The sequence below is a fragment of the Phaethon aethereus genome, assembly GCF_964289735.1.
Source record: "Phaethon aethereus genome assembly, chromosome: 3".
Classification (NCBI taxonomy): Eukaryota; Metazoa; Chordata; class Aves; order Phaethontiformes; family Phaethontidae; genus Phaethon; species Phaethon aethereus.
The window spans coordinates 65480244-65501225 of record NC_138576.1 but is presented as its reverse complement, the minus strand read 5'-3'; the positions used below and the strand labels follow the sequence as shown (position 1 = coordinate 65501225).

The window sequence follows — 20982 nt, the reverse complement described above, 5'->3', positions numbered from 1 at the left end:
ACAACTGCTTTTAGAAAACTGTGAGAAATGTTGAAATGATGAAACAAAAATTTTGTTTTAGCAAGCAAAACAAGAAGTTAGCTTTAGGATAATCATTCAAAAAGTGTTTCACACCTGAAATGTGAAGGAAATAACAGTTTGTATATGCACATATGCATACACACACTCTCTCCCCTGAAAAGGGCATGGACTATAATGTACATGAAAATAAAAAATAAGGGATATGGGATTGCCCTGTCGTGTCCCTTAGCTATGTATTAGGCTTTATTGCTACAAACTGCAAACTATTTTTGCACCTTCTAAGAATTAATTAATATAAATTTCAAAAGCTTTTCACATACTGAGAAGATGCAAGCTAGCATCTTTTGATTGTGACACTTGCATTTTTTAAAAAATTCTATGTATTTGTTGAATACATGAGAAAGATGTAAGCAGATAAGATATCAACATTTTGAACCAGGGCTTCTACAATATCTTTACCTATTGCAACCATTTTTACTCAAAAAATACATCTGAAAATACTTCCTGTGTTTGCCATTACAGGTATCTGTCATCTAAGCAAACTTATTTCACTGATCATTTTCCAGACTGGTCCCCTCCCCATGTAAATAGTCTGTGCATATATCGTATAGATGCAGATACATATCTTATTTTAACTTATCTTGAAATCTTAATTTTCTATCTTCAGGTGTATCTAGATTTGAAAATAAATTGTGAGTGGAAAGCTTAACCCTCAAGTATGATGAGGAATGGGCTATATAACTATACATTGGCAGAATTCAAGGTTGAATTTTGGGTATAACTATTCTGATAGGATGTATATTAAGGAAGGAAATGCCTTAAAATACTTAAATAATAAAAAGATATTCTAGGCTTTACAATGTTTTTGCTGCGCTTGTCCCCAGCGCTTGTGTTTTGTCTGGCATGGAGAGGGCAGTTTTCACTGCATGTTTTAAGAACAGAATGCAAATCTGAGTAGTGTCTATTCCTGATGTAAAGCTTGAATCTGCAAGTATGTACTTTGCAAGCTCTTCCATGAACTAGAACATAATGAAACGTAATTCACTGTCTTTGTAATTAATAGCAGTGACTGTGCATACCAAGTTTTTTTCAGAAGAGACTACAAGTTTTTGCCTTATTTTGAGAGCTAGAAGAGATAAGGATCTTCTGGCATTTCTGATGCCAGTAGTTTGAAAGACTGTTTGATATTTCTGTTTATAGACTATAGTACAGATTAGATAATAAAACACCTCAGAAACATAGCTGCATATTTTTCATGAAAACTCTCGCTTCTTTGTACCTGAAACCATGACCTGCAGGGGCTGTGACAGAACTGTAGTTTTCTTGTTCACTGCAGTTGATGCGTCTTGAAATAACCTTAAAACATGACACACATGCAAGTGTTGCAGTCTTAACTGGGAAAGTTTTCTATTTTAGCGTCTAAAAGCAGTATCAACATGACTTGAGGTGCTGTCCAATCTGTACTTAACTAGTTGCTCCACCTAAAACATTCTGTTATCTTCCTGTTTCCTGTGAAAATACACTTAATATCCATGTCACATGCTAGTATATAATAGGGATTATGCAGTAAATAAACTTCATAAGAATCAAGTGAGATGTGATTGCCAAGTATGCACTTTCGCTATAGAGAAGTGAAACTGTTAGCACCTGCACACACTGTACCTTTCTTTGAGCCTCCAAATGAATGTTTGCTGTTTTGTCTATTAGAACAGTATTCATTATGGCCACAGTACCTGCTGTAAAAGAAAGTGAATGGCAAGACCTTATGACATGTCTATCTTTCAGAATTTCTGGATAAAAACCACAGTTTTGTAGTAGGAAAACAAGTTTTATTCGAGGTGGTAGTAGATTTTTATCTTAGCCAAGCAATTAATCTATCTTCTGCAGACTCTAGAAGAAATAGAGAAATGTCCACATAATAGATGCTAAGTGAACTAAGGTTTTTATCTAAGTATCTCAAAGATTTGATACGTCATCACATCTGATGTTCAAATAATAAAAAGATGAAACTGCTTCTCAAAATTTGAGTAGCTTTATACTGAAAATCTGCATAGAAGCTTCACCCTTCACATATTAATGATTAGATACTATTTGTCAATACAGACATTATCTCCTAAGTTATATTCCCATTTTACAGTTTTGTTGAGCTACACTAGGTAATGCTCTCTGCACAAACTTACAAGTGATTACACATCAGGCCCAGCTGAACACTCAGCTTGGTAGATTGGTACTGATGAATTATGATTTTTGTACCCTGGTTTCCTCGTGCAGCAGTACTTCTCAAATTGTTGCAGGAATCCTAGCACAGAGGGTCTTAAACTCCAGAATGTTTTCCTTCAGAATGTTCCAATATTAGAGCTTCAGCAATTCATGTGTTCATGAATGGACAATTTAGCTTTAAAAAAAAGTCAAGCTAGAGGCAGGTACTTATCAGTCCATTAGCAAGGCTGATGTATAAACATTTTCATCTATAAAAAATTATTACAGTAGGACAGTGTCACCAACAGTGATGCTCTTGCAGCACCCTTTTTGGGGAGACTGCACACCCCTCATTACATTCTTCAGTCTTGATTCATCCACTTGCTTATGTGTTTTAGCAGCATTCAACATAACAGTTCTGGTCACAAACCAAGACCTCTTTGTGCTAGGCACAATACAAATTTTGAACACAGATGGTACCTGCCCATGAAAGGTTACAGTCAAATGATTACTACATATTTATAGTTAAATAAAGTTACAACTTCTGTCAAGAGTGGGAATTCATGAAGTAGTGTAACATCTGCATAATTCCTGGCATCATTTGCAAGGCCAGTCTAATTCCCTTGTTCAAGGCACTAACTGGGAAAGATACAGAAGCTTGGCTGATGCTTTTGTCATTGTATGAAATCTGATAAGCATGAATAGACATTAAAGTGATTTCTGATTCTATAAATCTGTCACAGTTCAGGTAAATTAAAATGGAAAAACTAATCTTACGCACTTTGCCTGCCTGTCTTATTCTTGTTGAATAAATAAACCAGGAGTGTCTCTTTAATTGCAAGTATTTTGGTGTTTGAGCTTAGGAAAAAAAAAAAGTGCAGTGACTTTTATGAGAGGAGGAAACTGGTAATTTGTATTTTCTAATTATATCTGTTGACTATTGATCAAGACTAGCTGGTTTTTAAGATCATGAGCAGTTCTTCTCAAAGCAGTGCTATGATATGTTGAAAAGTAGACTAGCTGAGTGGTCTCATATTTTGTCTTCATGTTTTTTCTGTCTCTGTTCTGTCGTGGAATGGTAGTTTTTGTAGCTGTTCCAGTATTGTACTCAAGGACAGGCAGACAATTGCTCTAACACATCAGCTGTGGATGGAAAAAGCTCTAAATTTGGGCTTTGTGTTTCTTTTACTCTTTTCATATCTACCTTCCTCCAGAGGTGCAAAGAAAAAGAAGAAAAGGATACAGAAGAACGAGATAGAAAATCATCACAACTTAATGGGTCTCGATACTCCTGTATCATCAGTTACAGCTAATGATGTTGAAAATGAACCTACAGCCCATGGGGTGGAATTGAAGAAGAAGAAAAAGGCAGTGAGAGGCTCAAACTTAAGCACGAATGGAAAGACAAATACTGCCTTTGAGCCTGAATGGTATGATGTATAGTCATAATTTAGTTCTGAATACTGGTGTTATATTCAGTATACATGTTGAAGGCTGCAACTACAATCTCAATTCTAAGATGAACAAGAAATAAAGAATTTAAAACACTCAAATATGCAAAATGGCGCCAGTTGTGACTTACCAATGGTGTCAACCTGTTTTGGATGACTTTTGCCCTGGGTTCCATGAAATCAACAGAACTTGGATGTTCAGCTCCTCACTAGACTGGTAAAATCTGAAACCAACTTTCATATTTCATGAGAACCCCACTGACAAATACAATGTTGACCAATTTAATATCTGATATCACCTTAAGTTAGGCTAAACAGGCGTTTCTGTAGACTGTAGATCAATCCATTGGGAGCAGAGAATCAAGTGAAAAAGTATGATGTAGAGCAAAACAAGCCGAAACACTACATAAGTTATTAAATTAGCATTTTAAAATGTGTTGTAAGTGAAATAGAACAGTATTCAGAAGGGCAGAATTCCAAAGGTAACACTGAAATTACAGTATACCTGAAAAAATAAGCTTTTTAAAAATGTTTTCCTGACATCAAGTACTCACTTGGACTACATTCTGCAGCTCTGAAGTGAATTGTTGAGTAACTACCTATGCAACTACACTGTCTTCAGTGGGACTACTCATACTTACCAATGTAAATAAGTGTTGCAAATTCCAGGCAGTTATATTTTTCAAATGAGGTTTTCTGCACGTACTAAAGGTGCATGGCAGTTTTGTCAGAGTTCCTGGCTGCTTTGGAAGCAGTCTTGCCAAATGTACTTTCTTTTGTCTGAAGGAAATATTTCATATCCAACTGTGCTGTTTGTTTTACTTGTAGTCCTTATTCACTTTTAAGTGTCGTTAATCTATTTTTTTACTTGAGTATTATGTTGTGAACTTCTACTAATGACTTCACTAATTACCTACAGTGCTAAATAATTTATGTTTTATATTAAAGGAAGCACTTTCTATCAGTTAGTGTTCGTATTTTTTCTGTCTGATGATGTCCAGTTTATTTTTACTCTGCTAGGAAATTCTTCCTCCTCCCCCTCTGAAGCAATAAATAACATAAAATTAGAAGGCCCTTATTTAGTAGACAGGGCACTTGATTCCATTAAAAAAAGAAGTGAGAATAACAATGTTGGGCACTGATGTGTGAAATGCACCCAGATGCAGAGAACTAGTTGCTATATATTGTAATACCTTCGCTGCACATGTTTTAAAGCCAGTGTTTCTTTTGAGTAAAGCATGGCAACAAATGCTCTTTTTTGGCCCCACTGGTAATTGTTCTTTGCGAACAGTCCTAGATTTGCTTTGCCTAGAACATGTGTATGGAGTTCTCCTCTAAATGGGACTCGCGTATGTGTACTGGAAACTTATTAATGTCACTCTCCTCAGTCAGACATGGTGTAAAATTATCTTAGTCCTGGGATTGCCTGAATCTGGTGAGGCTTTTGCAATATATTCCAGCTCCTCATGCAGTGTGATGTGCGATTTAAAGATTTTTATAAAAGAGAAAAATCTCAACATCTTACGTTTCTTAAAATGTCCTGGATCACATTTAAAACAAGGGCAGAGCATGACATCAGGCTTCACGTCAGGGAGAGCAGAGCAGTAGCCAAGATTTGGGAGCTCATTGGAGAGCATTGTTAAATGTTAATTTGGCATTGTGGACACTGAAGACAGGAATAACACTTCAGATAAACACCACAGAGAGATGGTAGTTCTAATCAAAGGCACAGCACCTCCTTTCATGCTTGCGAACTAGGGCTCCAATTATGTTCACTGCTCTGAAGCTGAATAGAGCTGCTTTGCCACACTTTCCAAATTGAGAGGAGAGGCAGCAGTAGTGTCTTCCAAGGCATGGTTCCAAATAACAATTAAGCAGAAGGAATCAGATAAGAGCCAAACATGAAAATGCAGGGAGTTGAAAATAAACTTTTGATAATGTTTTCTTGTAATTGCAATAGCTTTTGTTTTGTTTTACAATTTTTTTCCTTCCTACCACATAGTTGCTTAGAAACTTCTGTTGCTTTATGCCATGTCACTGTGGTACTAGTGTTTTCTGCATTCATTTAACAGAAAGTGAACAAAAAGATCTGAAATGAAAAAAAATAAAAGTCTAACTAGTCCTTCAGTATTAAAATTAGAAGCTTCAGACTAAAACCTCTTAACATGGCATAATGGCAAAGACAGTTTTTACTTTTTTTCAGAAATATGTCTGTTACATTCATTTTTTAAAAAATGTCTTTTCAGTGTTAGTAGATTCTTTATTCTTCAGACATTGCCATTGGGATTTTAAAGAGGTTTTACAGGAAAGGATAACACTTTTAAACAGTTTGGATTAGTGTAACGGTTTAAAAAAAAAAGGTTTAATATTAAACTTTATATAATGCTTCTTGTTTCTATGTTAATGCAACCTACATATTTTTTAAAATCACTTTAAAATGAACTTGTGTACATTTGCTGAAAATTGGCTAAGTATTTGAAGGACTTAAATTTCAACGGAAAAAAAGAATGCCAGAAGGATTGATTGCCTACTGAAAATTTTCTTTATTTCTTTAGTTGAACTACTACATTAAATATCCTAAAACATGAGTGCCCTGCAAAATTGCTCCCTGAGGCATGAATTAAAATACAAGAGTTACAAAAATCTATTTGAAGAGTTTTTAGAAGGTGATACAAGTTCATTGCTGGAAGAAAGCAGATAAAACCTTGTTTACAAAAGGGTAAATACTCGATATTTATAACTGCCTGGTGATAACAGCATAGTCTGAAAAGACCTTTCATTGTTCTGGTGTTTTTAGGTTTTGTGCGTGTGGTTACAACGTATAGTTCCTATTACATTTTTATGGTACGGCAGAGAATATCGAGAAAAATGCATAAATTAATAAAATAGAAAAGAAGGGATGGCACATTTTTCCTGTGTTTCCCAATCGCCATCAGATTGCATTTATTTTTCTCCTTAAAATAATTTGAGGAACAGACTTTGTAAAACACAATAAGTGTATTTCTAGCATCACTTAATTCAGAAGGCGGTAGGGGATGGATCACAGTCAAACAAGGGCTAATGAGAACACAGAGGAACATGACAACTGAAAGTCTCTGTTGACTAGTGAACTAAATCTGCCGGCTGGACCCGATTGTCTGATGGAGAATTGAATGTCAGGATCATTTAGGGTTAACAATGGCCCATTACAAGCAAAAGCAGACAGCTATGAAAAATAGCCGGCATGGTAGCCATTCTGCAGAGACCGTGGATACAAACTTGATAATGAGGCACTTCATTCACTACATCCTTCTGCTCTAATTACTAAGGTGAATAGGAAATACTTCATTTAAGGCGGGAACAGACTAAAGCAAAAACACTTGTTTGGTAAACACGCAGAGTGGTGGGTTTTATTAATGATCCTTTTCTAGCACATATGAAATTAGTATGTATGCAGTGCAACCTATTTTATGGATATGGAAATTGGGAGGGGATAGAAGTATTTTCTGAAGAGTGAAGGAAGTTTCATGTACGAGTTTGTATTGTGGGGCTTTTCCCTTAGCATTCCATCCAATGACTATCCTGAATGTTTTGGACAAATTAATTTATGGATGTACACCTGCACTTGTAAAACATACTGTGTTAGTTCAAGGAGTTTTATTGCTTGAAGTATAAAATATGTGCGTTAGGAGCAAAACTGCTGCATGTAAGGAATAGAAACGAGAGGAGTTCTGAGAGGGAAATAAGCAACTTGAAAAGAAAACTGCTGTCTGGGGGAGACTTGCAAGAATGTGGCAATTGGAAATTGGAACTGAAGAAGAAGGAACAGAAGATAGTCAGAAGGCATGTTATAGCAGAGCATTGGTGGCTTCAGTCATGTTTTTTAGACTTTAGAAATTAAGATATTTAGCCACTTCAGTTTTTTAATACATTTAAGGTTTGTGCCGTTTTCAGGAGATTTTTGGAGGAACTCCTTGAACCCATGAGGAATATTCTCCAGTGTCTCTCCAGTAACTCTTAACTCCGCAGTGTCCTAACTGAGCTACAACCTGGAAAGGTCCATATCATCTATGGCTTTGTGGTGCTGCTGGCATAGCAGAAGCTTTGCTTCCCTCACTTCTGGCACCTTCATAGTTGTTGTCTGTTGCAACGTGCACCTCTGCCTTGACTGAGTCCACTCCAGCCTCTTCATCTGGCACAAAACAGCTGGAGCAGAGATGAAAATTTCACACCAGGCATCTAGCTGCTGTTTTGAACATTAAATGTGGCCCTTTTCTTACACATAGATCTGTTCTACTCACAATAGTTTTGGCAAGAGTTTTGTCCTTTGTTCCGTCTGTTGTATGCCGGCTGCTTGCTGCCTTCCCCTTCAGAAGGGTCTGTTCTCCAGCAGTGGCAGGTATATGTAGAGTCCCCAAGCTGCTTGGAATAGATGGACCCCTGTTACTCAAAGCTCCAGCAAAGTCGGCGAGAATTAGGCTTTCAGCAGCAACATCATGGCTGTAGTTTATACGTCAGTGTACACTAACTTTAAAGACTGAAAAAGTATTTTCTAGCTTGCCCTCATAAATGAAAATGATAGCCCTGCGTTTCATCTAAAATTCCAGCCACCTGATTTTTTGTGAGAACTGTGACGAGCCAAATGAATTTGCACTATGTTTGACTGTGGCAAGCAAGTTTACAAGTCCTGTCTAATGCTCAAATGCAAATACTGGGCAGAAACTGCAGATGCCACTTTTAGCGGAAAAATGTTTCCACACCGGTAAAGCAGTATCAGTAAAATCTATGCTCTGAGCAGACATCAAATTTTTGTTACACTTATATCGCCTGCACAGGCAGGGAGTATAATAAACTAGTGTGTAGCAGCTGTAAATTTTCTGAGGATTTATCTAACCACAAATACATCGAAATGGGGAAATAGGGCTATATTAAACTGTGCAAGATGCTGCTGGAACTCAGCCATTTCTGCAACATCCTGTAATTAATTTATTATGACAGGTCTGGCAAACTGAAACACCCAATACACTTGCGACAGACTGTTATGATATAGCTCTTTGAAAACTCTCTAGTCACATAATATGCAGGTATAGCTGGAACAGAAAAAAAAAAAAAGACCAATATTACCATTATTTCTCTGAATCTAGAAATCTTTCCCAGACTCTCGTCCACCAACATCATGGAGTGTCCATGGCAAAGTCAGTGAAAGGCAGAGGTGCTAGCTGGAAACAAAATTGTTGCAGAATGCATTGGCTTAGATCCTGCTCTTCTGGGAGTCAGAAGGAGAGTTAGTGATGTTCTGTGGACACGTTCAGCTGAGGAACCTCTTTTCACACATTCTGTGAGTCAGTGCAGGCCCTCGACATGCGTTTTGGTGATGAAATTAAGAAATGGATCTGAAACACTCCGGGCCAGTTTAAGTTTTGGCTCGATGAGTCCATATTTTTGTATCTTTTCCCACATTAAAGATACTCAGTTTTGTTTAATAACAGTGAGAGACTTCCAATGAAATTGTCTGCAAGTTAAAAAGAGAATTAGTACAGATTTCTTGGAAATCAATTTTTTAATGTCTCATACTGCTTAGTTCTCACAAAGGTGACAAGAGTAGCTCCTCCTTGAATTCAACTTATCCTGAATTCATTGCCTCAGCTCTCATTTAAAATGAAGAAATACTGAATTTCATCTTTTTTTGGAGATACCTTCAGTCTTGAATACCCTACTATTGATCCACAGCTAAACATAGCTAATTCAGCACTGCACAACTGTATAAATTGAAGAAAAAGCCTCTTTGTCCCCTCCCAAATTTTGATAAGTAGAATAGATTGTTTTGCTTCCTTGCTTACACGGCACGTTTTAAGGTGCACAAGTTAAGCCTTTGCGTATCTGTTGCTGCAGGTGAGCAGTGCAGGGTAAATTGAAGTAGTTATCACCAAGTGTTACTCACTTGGCAGCGTTTTTTTGTTATGGACTATAATTGTTCACTTAGTTCCACTTCGATGTTTTTATTTTGCCATTGCATCATCAGCCATCTTTTTTCAGTGTATGTCATCAGGATTTGGCACCTTTGTATAGACACTGTATAAAGCAACTTCATTTTATGTTCTGCATTAATTTTAGCACTTAATGGGGATATACAGTCATGGGTGTAGTAGTGACATCAGCCCGAGGCTCATTAAAATAAACGCCATCTAAAGCCAAGCTTTAGCAGCCTGCATAAGCCTATAATAAGCTTATAACAGTGTGGTTAATCCCCATTGTGATTTGGTATAATGTCATAATGAGAAAGTGACATCAGGGAAAGGGCAGAAGGGGCAGTAAATGCACTCTGCAGTGTGGCTGAGGGCTCCTGCCATCCCTCCTGCTTAGCCAACAGCGTGACCGGAGCTGCTCGGGTCCAGGTGACAACAGAGGGTGACTAAAAATGGCTCTTCTGTTAACTGGGGCAGAATGCTACAGCACAATAAATATCTTGGGGCGGCTTTCCTTGGTGATGCAGCATGGACGTGCACAGGCAGACAGAAGGTGTGGAGCAACATGTGGTCCTCTTGCTGCCCAACGAAGGGTGCAGCCTTGCAGGTCCTATTCACCAAAGGAAACTTCCCGGAATCGGGAATCCCGATTTAGACCCCAGAGCTCCTAATTTGTTGCCTGCATCCAAAGGCTTGGGTGAGAGCCAGGTGGGCTGCCCCAGAGGCAGGTCAGTAGGCAGCAGGGCACACTCACTGCTCAGATGGGGGGCACCCAGGGCGCGCTCCCCAGAGAGGGGGCTGGAGGTTGGCGCTGGGCAGGGCCAGGACTCGGGCTTCCTGCTCCCCAGGAACCAAGCTGGCACAGGGAAGGAGAGTGGAAGTTCTAGATGGCACTTTTAGCCACGTGCTTGGGTGAAGCAGTAGCTACAGATGATTTTTTCTTGCCATTCTTTCAGTCAGGGTTAGGTTTTCCCTCTGAAAGTGGAAAAAGCCCTTGATGGCAGCTCTTCGAGTTCAGCGTCTCCAGCATTGTGCCCTTTGTACTCACTGGCAATAAAATAGTGTAGATTTTTGGGTCACGTTTGGAAACTTGGGCACCTGACTCTTGCTGAGCATCACTGGAAGCAGTTGTTTTTGACATCGGGTTCATAGGCCAAGGGGTACAGACGTGGCTGCCTCCAGTTAAGTCCCTGAGTAACCTGAATTCATATCAAGAAAAGATGTCTGGTAATTCCTGGGTTCTGGTTGTTGGTCAGGTTCTACGCGGAAGGACAGAGACCCACGTAACATGGTCTAAGGTACAATTTCCTGATTGGTTTGTGCTGTGATCTGGCAACAGCTTGATTCAGTTTGCTTCATCAGGAGAGCTAACTTTTTTGACAATGCTTGGCATTCGCCGATATTTTTTCATGCCAGTGAAACAGGAGGCAATACAGGACTAGTAACGCTGACAATCAGGTCATACCACTACCGATGAAGATTTCTCCTGGGCCATGAAAAACTGGAAGGTTTGGAGGAAAAAGCTGTAAGACTCAAATCTCTCAGCTTAAGCAGTAAGTGCGCTTAGACTGGGCCTGCCACCAAAGGTGATAAACCTAATGTTTAGCTCAGGTTGCTTATTCTACGAACAAGTTTTTTACAGAGAGGAAAGAGTGACTAGTTCAGCACATTGGGGTTGACACACTGGTCAAACACTGTCAAGGTTTAGTCTTTTTGTAGGCTGAGGTTGCTTCACTGAGTCATTTGAACTCCTCCAGTTTCCCACGCTAAGAGCAGCGCTGTAACATCTGTGAATGTTTTGGGGTATCTTTTTTTTTTTTTCTGGTTTTGTTCCTTTTTTGAATGTGTGGTAATACATATTGGAAACTTATCTCTGTATCATTGAAGAAACCTGTTACTAATTTGTTTGAGCTGTTGGTATCTTTTTCTGGAACACGGATGCCTTTTCCTAGAGCTAGAAGCATCTAAGTTTAGATATGTGCTTTCTCAGGACCTGTCAATGGACTGACACAGCTCCCAAATTTGAAGACACATGTATTTGTGCCTGAAACTGTAGCCGAACGGTGGTTAACCTCACTTGCAGAGTTCCTTTTTGATTTGGAGTTTCTTGGCATGAGTACGTCTTGCAGGGTCAGGTTGAATCCTGTGAGTTGAGAAAGAAAAAGAGACAAAGAGAATTCACTTGCCATTTGAACCTGTGCAAAACCAGTGGAGAAGTGCTTGAGCACTGGTAGTCTCTTCACTGCACGGTGCAGCAGCGTGGAAAACAGGCTCTGCTATACACGGATTTGTAAGCAGTGGCAAATGTCACACAAGATTAAGGGCTTCTGGAAGGACACGCAATTTGTGGTGCCGCTCCCATTCTCCCTCCCAGCCACCCTGAGTCCCCGCTGGCCTCCCGCCTCCTCTGTAAAACTCCAGCTGAAATGGAGAAATGGGATGGGTGGCAGCGTGCCAGATGCCCAGGCATCAAACGCCGCTTATCTCTCTGACGGACACCCTGCCGTCCATCCCCGGGGTGACTCACCTCTTCATGTCCTCGTGCCTCGTGTAACTCAAAGAACTTACTCACTCCTGGACAAATTTGTGCAAATATTGATATAGCTGCCTTGTTTTGTACCGGCCTTTTTGAAGGTTGGCTTTTTTATTTAGGTTGGTTGGCTAGTTATTTGCCGCTATCATTATAGCTTTCTTTGACTAGAAAGGTGTGAGTGCAACTGGTTTTTGCTATTTCTGTCGTAAGATGCTGAAATATCTGCCCTAGGATGAAAAGCATTTGGAAACACTTTGGAAAGTTAAATTCGAAGCTGTGATGTGGAATCTTAGTGCTGTCTGAAAACCAAGAAAACAATTTCTCAAAAGATGTTGAAATGATTATTTGTTTCCATTTTGTTGGGTTTAATTTATATCTGGTTTTATGACTTTTAACTGAAGGCAGATTAATTAATCTGAAACTGTTGTCTAAATACTCAATGACTTAATTCATTAGCCTAAGTTATGCTTTATCAGTATTTAATGAAAAATACCAGCAGTGATTTTACAATAATTTTGAAAAAAATAGGAATTGCATTGTCACAGAAGACTTTGACAATGTTGACAGTTTTTTCACAGAGAACTTCTGTGCTTATTTAAAGACCATTTTTTAGGAAAAATCTTTGTTTGAAAAACATTGGTGTTGAATACTTGAATTAATTTTCTTCTGTGGCAGTATAACTGGTCTAAGTGAATAAGACTGCATATTAAGTGTGACAAATTTTTATTTTGGTAAGATTTTTGATACTGTCTCATATGATATTTTTTATAAACAAAGGGGGGAAATATGGTCTAGATGAAACTATCATGGGGAGTTGATGCATAACTAATTAAAAAAGAAAAGCTGCATTCAAAAAAGAGTTACCCAAGTTTAGTTATCATACCAGGGAGATATTGCAAGTGAGGTCCCTGAGGTCAGTCCTCTGTCACTTCTAGTCACTATTTCCATTAATGAGCTGGACGATGTAGTAGTATTTATAAAACTTGTGCGTGACACCAGGAGTTTGCAGGCTTTTTGCAGGACATGATGAGAATTAAAAATGATTTTGGAAAATGGAAGTAATGGTGCAAATCAGTAAAATAGCAGCCAGTAAGATTTGTGCAAAGTAGAGGAAGAAGGAACCAATGGCAAAAATATAAAATGCCTTTTAATTTTTATTGCAGAAAAATGTTTAAGGTGACAGGTTCAAACGCAAACTAAATAAATCAACAACACACTATGTCTGTTTGAAAAAAATGTCATTCGAGTGTTGATATTAGCAGGGATGAAATGTGTAAGGACAGAAGATGATTATTTCTTTCCAAGTTATGCTGGTGAAGCTTCAGCAGGAATACTTTGCTTAAGTTTTGGGCACCACGTACTGAAACCTGTAGATAAGCTGAAGAGGGTCCAGGGAACAGCAGTGGGGGGACAAGAGGTTTAGAAATGGATGAGGGATGTGCAAGGAATCGGATTTGTTAGTGTAGAAAGGAAATAAGGAATGGGAGACACGACAGGAGTGCTTAACTGTGCACAAGTTTTTACAGGAACCAAGAGGTTAGGCAGCCCTGTTTGGTACAATCTATGTCCATGGGATTTTTGTTACAAAGCATGTCTATTATTTTTTCTCTCTCGCTTGTGGACAAGCTTCGTTTTATCTGACAGCAGTGTGACAGAGCAAAAAGAATTTTATTTCTGGGACCATTTAAATTAGATGGTCATATATTTCCTTTCTTTCTCTGTGTTATGCGTACTATTATTAGTTGCCTTTTTCTTCCTCTAAAATAGCATCCGTAAGACCGACTAGATCAGTGTTGGTGCTTAACAACCGCTCTTCAAGAAAAAATGACAGTGAAAGTGTTTTATTCATTATCTCCTCTGTCATAAATCTCTAACTGGAGCAAAATCCTGACCCTGAATCTTTCTCCAGGACTCATGAGCCCATGGCTATTCAGTTTTAATCGTGCTGTTCCAATGATTTATGGCATGGCCTTGGGTAAATTGAACCTCCACCTCAATTTCCCTGTCTTTAGCTGGAGATACTAATATTTCTCCTGTGGACAGCCTGAGAGCTAATCTGTGTAAGACTGCCTTGACAACATACAGTCCTCAAGACCTTGTCTAGCAGAATCTTAAAAGTTTAGCTGTCACGTACCTATGTGACTCAGCAAGTAGTTGGCAAATAGTCCTTATTTATGGTGGGACTAAGTTTTGAGGGGTTTTTAACGTACTTTTGTAAACTCATGTTTTTCAGTCTTACAGCTTGGATAGGCAATTTTGATTATCTTAATTTCTGGGCTGGCAATATCAGTGATGAGATGAAAAAGCTCTGAAAAAGACCTTTGTTTCTAAGGGTAGATTATTCAGCTGTAGTTGGAAACTATAACTTATTACAATACACTCTCCCCTGGCAGCTATAATAGACTGTAGAGCAAGCCCCACTGGAGCTTCAAAAATCTGGGATGGGAGTCTGGCCAGAAAAACTCAAAGCCTTGAAGTATGTTCCATGGCAAGGAAAGAGAGGTTACTTTTCCCCTCAGGTTTCTTGCATTCATAAGTGATAATTACCATCAAAACAGACGGAGGAGATAAATGCTGGATAAGCTGGAAAGGAGAGGACCCAAGTTGCTGTCCCCCACAAACAGGAATGCCTGCCTGGCATATAGGATGGTGTCTTGATTCTATAACAAAACAAAAATGTGTTAAGAAGTAGTTGAGGAGACTGTGCTTATTTTACAGTACATGAAATAATAATGCCACATCAAAAGATTGGAGGATCATGCTGCAATTCCAGTGTTCATCTCAATTGTAAGCACACCCTCATTAAGGAGTGGAAGTATCTTTAGATAGAAACAGGACTAATAAAGGCTGTAACCACTTAGGATTTTGAAAAATATGCAGCCCAATACCATGACAGGAGAGGAGGGTATTCCTGGTGGGTCCTGACCTATGCACCTTCACTTAATTAATTTACCGAGCAATATGTTTAAACTAAAATAAATACCACAGTCCAATTGGAAATGTCTCATTATTGGAGAACTTGGCCTTTTTTCATGTCCATTTTTCTTCTTTTGTGATCTCAGTCAGTGAATGGTTTCTAATGATCACACATTTTTTCTCAATGGGGGAATTTTTCTCCACAGCTCAGAATTAGCACTATTTCTGTTCACAAAATAATGTAGTCAGTGAATGCAGCCATTTGGCAAAAAGGAGGGAAATAATAGTCAGGAAATTAACTACACCATGTTTTGTTTGGGTTATTTTACCCACCCTTTCCCATTCCCTCTGAAAGCACCAGATCTACTCCAAGTATCAGTCTGAGAAATCACTTTCTGCTTCCAAGTAAAGTGTATTTGCTCCAGCTGTGTTTTAGTTTTATGCTATACAGAGTACATACGGATTTTATGGCACATGCATTGAATAATCCCACCAACCATTAAAATAATTTGAGTTTTGCTGGCAAATGACGGAAGCTGGACATTTCTTCTAAAAGGGCTGCTGATGTGCAGCTGTTTGCACTCAGTCGACGTACCTTATTGTCCATAGTGTGCTGCGCACTTGGCCCTGAGAAGTCTCCTCTACAAGTCTGCTTCAAAGTGCCGGAGCAGCTTTAGGGATTAAAGTCCATCCCACACTCCTTAACCCAGGCCAAGCCCCTGTTAACTTTAAATGTGGAAGTTCTGCGAGCCTATTTCCATGCTTCATTGCTGGGCAAGTCCCACTGAGGTCAGTGGGAGCTTCTGGGCTTAACTGCTCTGGAGTATCCTCACAAGGACTCATCCACCTCTGCAAGGGTTTTAGCAACCACTTCGATGGCAGGTGGATTTTAGAAGGTCTGAATAAGAAAGAGGAGCCCAAATAGGCTGGGCCTGGGTGGCGCCGGCCCCTTGCCCAGCTTTCTGCTTGCCCAACATTTCCCGGGTGCCCCTGAGGCGCTGCCCTTACGTGCCCCCGCGGCGGCGGAGGGAAAGTGTAACTTCAGACTCTGGCTTCTCAGTTGCTGGTACCTTGTGTAGGTCATGTTGACAGCACCTATTGTTCTGAAGCATTTGAAGGGCATCCAAGTTTTGGCATCATTAGATTATTGCCATGGTGCTCGGGCTGCAGATCCCGTACGGTAAAGGAGTTTTACTTTACGTTCAATCACTGTGAGCTGTTATCTGCGGCTTTCATCTACTCTCCCTTAATGAAAGAACAAATCATTCCAGGGAATAAATAGATGTTTGACCATTCAAATATATGCAAAGTGATATGATTAATGAATGGGAGGAAGTTGTTTTGCAAGCCCAGAATTTCATTTGCTGTGGAATTTCAATTTAACAGCGTGAATCCAGTTAAATCATGATATCGGATATAAATATTAGACTTAAGAGCCCTTTACAGTCACAAAGCAGGTTTTGTCATGCTACATTACCAAACTGTACTGCCTTTCAGCTGAAGGCTCCTAATGACTGATCTTTCTAAATCTCATTCTATTTCATTAGACGATGATTATTTATTGATACTAGCTATTAACATTGCTGCAAACAGGAAAGTAACAAACTATTCTCCATGATTTTGCTGTTCAAAAAAGAAGGAATGGGCTTGAGCTGCAGCAGCGAAAATTCAGGTAAGACTGAGAAAGCATCATGTTAAGAACAGAGAGACCTGAAGAAACTGGGCATCTCCACCACTGTAGACATTCAAGAAGAGGTTAAACAAATCTATTGCAGGAATCCTTCCATGACTTGCTGCTGCCTAAAAGCATGAGGATGAACATAATGACCTCTTGAGATGCCTTCCAACTGTATTTTCTATTTTTATAGCCAACAAAATATCCAAGACTTGCTGTTGAAGTGTCTTGGCAAGGGAAATGTTTTCCCTTTCACTGAGTCTGCGCGTGGCATCCTTCAAAGCGAGGGATATGGAAGGCACAACTGGCACAGCTGTGCAAGCTTAACTGCAGCACAGCCGACGATTGCCAAAGCATTGCATCACGGCCTGGCTTTCCAGCAGTTCCAGCCCTGTGGCAGGCTTCCACCTCTCCGGTCTGGAGGCATCGCGTTCCTTGACGCTGCTCCCGAGAAGCAGAGTGGGCGGTTTCGCTGAGGGCCAGGAATGTGACTGCAGCTCAAGAATCCCCAACTCCGGGCTGGCGAGGTGTTTTGAACTGGCTTGTTTGAAGTGAATCGGGGAGCATCTGACGCCAGCGCCGCACTCCTGCCGCACCAGCATGACTGAGCGTTTTGACGGGCTCAGTCCCTCATGACGGGCCGAGACTCTTGCAGCTTGCCTTATCCGTTCCATCCCAGCCCTATGCATTGCTCTCTGTTTACCAAAACTGCCTTATTTCTAGCTACAGAGGCTCTGGCAGATCTGAGTTTGGGTTTTGTCACAGCTGGAGAGCGGCCGCAGAGTGCCCTTCCAAACTCTCCACCCTGGAAACTGAGGCACTGAAATCATGAAAGCAGAAATCTTGGCAGAAGAGCAGAGCAAGGCAGCGAGCATCTCCCTTATTTTCAATTCATACTCCATAATTCATACTTCATACTCTCCTCCTAACATGTTCACACTAAAGAATGAGGGTAAAAACAAGCCCAGATGTTGCCTGCCTGTTTGGCCTTTCTGCCTTGCCATCACTTGGCATTTGGTGATGGACAAGAAGCTGTCAGTGTAATACTTTTTATGACAGATCAGAGATGTGGTTAGGTCTAATTCAAGTTGCTGTGGAAAAAATGATGTTGGGGGGAAAAAACAAACTGGCCCAAATATACTTTCTGCAAGGGAAGTAACTTCTCTGCTAGCGAAGTTAAACGTGTGCTCATCATGTGATTGGAGAAGGGAAAAAAGACCGGTGCATTTTGAGAGGGTCATGTTGAGGTGTTATCAGGTGACCGCAGGAAGAGGCAAGGACCTTTCCCCCTCTGTGGCCATGGTGAGCCTGGCCTTCAAGGTCTGGAGGGATTCGGAACAGCTCTGCCGTCTCCGATGGATGGCTTCCACGGAGAACTAAATATACCTTGGTTAATGACAGCCATTTAGGTAAAAAAGATGTGAAAATGAGGTAAATATTTGAAACATGCAAATAATAATGATGGACATTTTCTTTTTAATAAGGGAGGTATAAATAGCAGGAATGAGATGAAAATGAGAAGCAAAACTTAGGCTCCATGTAAATGGAAAAATCCTAATATTGGGATTGTGGGATCATCTCCCCAGGGGAGTAATGGAAGCCTGTAGTTTAGGACCTGAACAACCAGACAAAGAAGGAGCACGAGGCACCACATTGCAGGGAACAGTCCTGCCTTTTGCACGGATTATTTGGATTTCCCCTGGCTTCTTTGAGGAAGAAAGTTGAAAGTGGTAAGGCTCCTTGGCCACCACTTCTCCTTGAGGATCCAAAGGAATGTTTAATGTTGACGGCTCAGCCGAACTGCAGCTTTGGGAATTCTTATCTATCCTCAAATTCTTATCTTTAGTTTCAGTTGTTTATATTTCCTGACTTCCTGTCTACAGTGCTTATCCAAGTTTATTGTTCTGTTTTACTATTCCTTGTTTAACAACTGCTCCTTTACACTCAGGAGTTGGCGGTGCTTCAGCAGTGGATGATTTCTCTGTTTATCTTTACCACCCCATTCAGGTGTTAGAAGTAACATGCTAACCTTGGAACAGTCTCAACGATCCCAAGATGCAAAGTTTTCCCAATATTTTTGCCGTTTCTTTATTACTTTTGTTGCAACCTTTTAATTTGTGGCACAGTTCTGGAGTAGGCACGATTATTTAATTTCTTTACTCCTGTAATTTTAAGCTTCGTTGGCGGGTTGGTGGGTTTTTTGATGTTTTTTTTCCTCTGGTCTATCCTAGGCAAAAAAGGGTTAATTAGCCTCAGTAAAACATTGACAGTCACTAGGGACTGCTGCGACTGAGATGAAAAACAAGACTGCACCTGTATGCTGGCAATTTCAGATAGATTCTGGTCAACTATTTTTCTCTAGTGCTTTGTTCTGCCAGCTGCCTCAGTGCTTTGGATGCAGGTGGAAGGATGGACTTTGCTATCTATAAAAGAATTTAATGGTGAAGACCAACTTCCGCCTCACCTCCCCGGGGATCAAAGTTACTGCGTTGCCTCATAACGTGGCAGAGCACAAAACAGGCAACAGGCTGCGGGTGCCTAGCCACCGCGTGGAGGTCTCGACTCGAAAGAAATAGCTTGAGATTTTTCCCTCCCTCCCTTCTTACTTTCTTTCCTTTTTTTTTTTATTTTGAAGGACAAAATGAATGCTCAGAATACCAAACTGAGCGCAGAAGGGACAAGCGGCCACTGTGTAACACATACCGTGCAATATCATTAGTGTAGTTCCTCAGCAGAGGAGCTGCTGTAGCTCTTCCAGTAACGCAAGGTAAAGGATCACTCGGGAGCACTAACTGTACGGCTTGCTGTATGCTCACGAAAGAAATTCTCACAGATACCCTATAGATTTATGTCATAATGTGCTAGTGTACGATGAAAATAAACAGTCCCACCTGCCTGTGAAGGTACCTTCATTGCCTGTAGCGGAGCAGCAGATGATAGCGCACGGACTCTTTGAAGGGGCAATATCTATTCTCAGCGACAATATAATACTACTGAATAAATCTCGTAACAGTGAATTCAGCTTGGCACAATGAGAACTTTCTGGGCTTGTGTTACACTGTGTCATACACTAAGGCTCTCCTTGACATTTTTGACTGCTGTTGTGACAGAAATAAACAGTAGTTTAATAGCAGTATTAAGAGCTGAGATATTTAAATATGAGTGAAACATAAGACTTGTAGCATAACAGTCTCCATTAAGGGACCTTTAGCAAGGGGAAAAGCCCAAAATATCCAATGTAAAAGTTAAAAAGCTATGCATTGTTTGTGTGAGCTTTGAAAATACTATCAGAAGCAAAAGACATCTGATTTTTTCCCTCTTTTTTCAATGATATGAACAGATGCTTAATTTAGGTTGTTTTCTAAGGTGGTTGTTTTACATCACTGCTCTGTAAACTCATGCCTTCAAAGTGACATAAAAAGAGGAAAAAGATACAGAAGTTGCTAAATGGAGATTAACGAGTTCTAGCAGTTGAAAATAACCCACAGGCATATTGCAATGAAATATGTGGAGGCTTTGGAGGCGGTAGCTGGGTTTTTTTTAAATTTCATTTTGAGCTGCCTATGACCTTCTCATGCTCATCTATCTTTAAGCAGTGTATATTTACATGCATAACATGGGTAGCTGGCTACAAAATAGCGTTTGGTATAATAAAGATTAACAAAATCTAGCATGTCAAGACATGCAGTACCCCAAAAAGAATGCCTTTCCCTCTTCTCCACCACCGCAGAAAATACTTAGCTGAAGTGCAGATAGATCTCACCTGTGTCTACAGCATCAGCTACCACCATCTGCTGTGTAAGGCAAAGTAGCATAATAGTTGAACCAAGGATCTTACCTGGCTTAGTATAGTGTGTTCCTATGCGTTCTGTGATATTTGGACTTTCTAACGTGCGGTGTTAATGTCACATTTAACTTCATGTAGGCGGGTCTTGCCAACACACATTTTGCACCACTGGTTTCATATGTAGTCATGGGACATCACTTAGTACTCTGTGTGTCATGTAATTAATGAATGTTTTTGTAGCAGTGATTGCTTAGGGGTGCAAGCAAGGTTCTGTTACCTGCTATGGAGAAAATCAAACTCTGTAATATCTTTGCATTAGTTCAACCATTGGTCTAAGAAGCTCTATCAGGTAGTCTAATAAAAATCTTGCTCTCCCTATAAACCTTGTCTTACTCTGTTGTAAATGAGTCACTTTTTGCGATAACTGATGAGAACTTGCATGTTGCATGGTGCTT

The 20982-nt window shown here is 39.9% G+C and overlaps 1 protein-coding gene across 1 annotated transcript in view; it reads left to right on the top strand.

Moving 5' to 3' along the window:
* AHI1 (Abelson helper integration site 1) overlaps window positions 1–3663 on the top strand; it is a gene marked incomplete at both ends in the record, with an annotated part of 91111 nt that extends 87448 nt beyond the window's left edge. Inside the window, one exon of the mRNA XM_081998536.1 lies at window positions 3435–3663. Within this exon, the coding sequence (XP_081854662.1) occupies window positions 3435–3663 (229 nt within the window). The remainder of the gene's footprint in view (window positions 1–3434) is intronic.
* Window positions 3664–20982: the final 17319 nt, after the last annotated feature.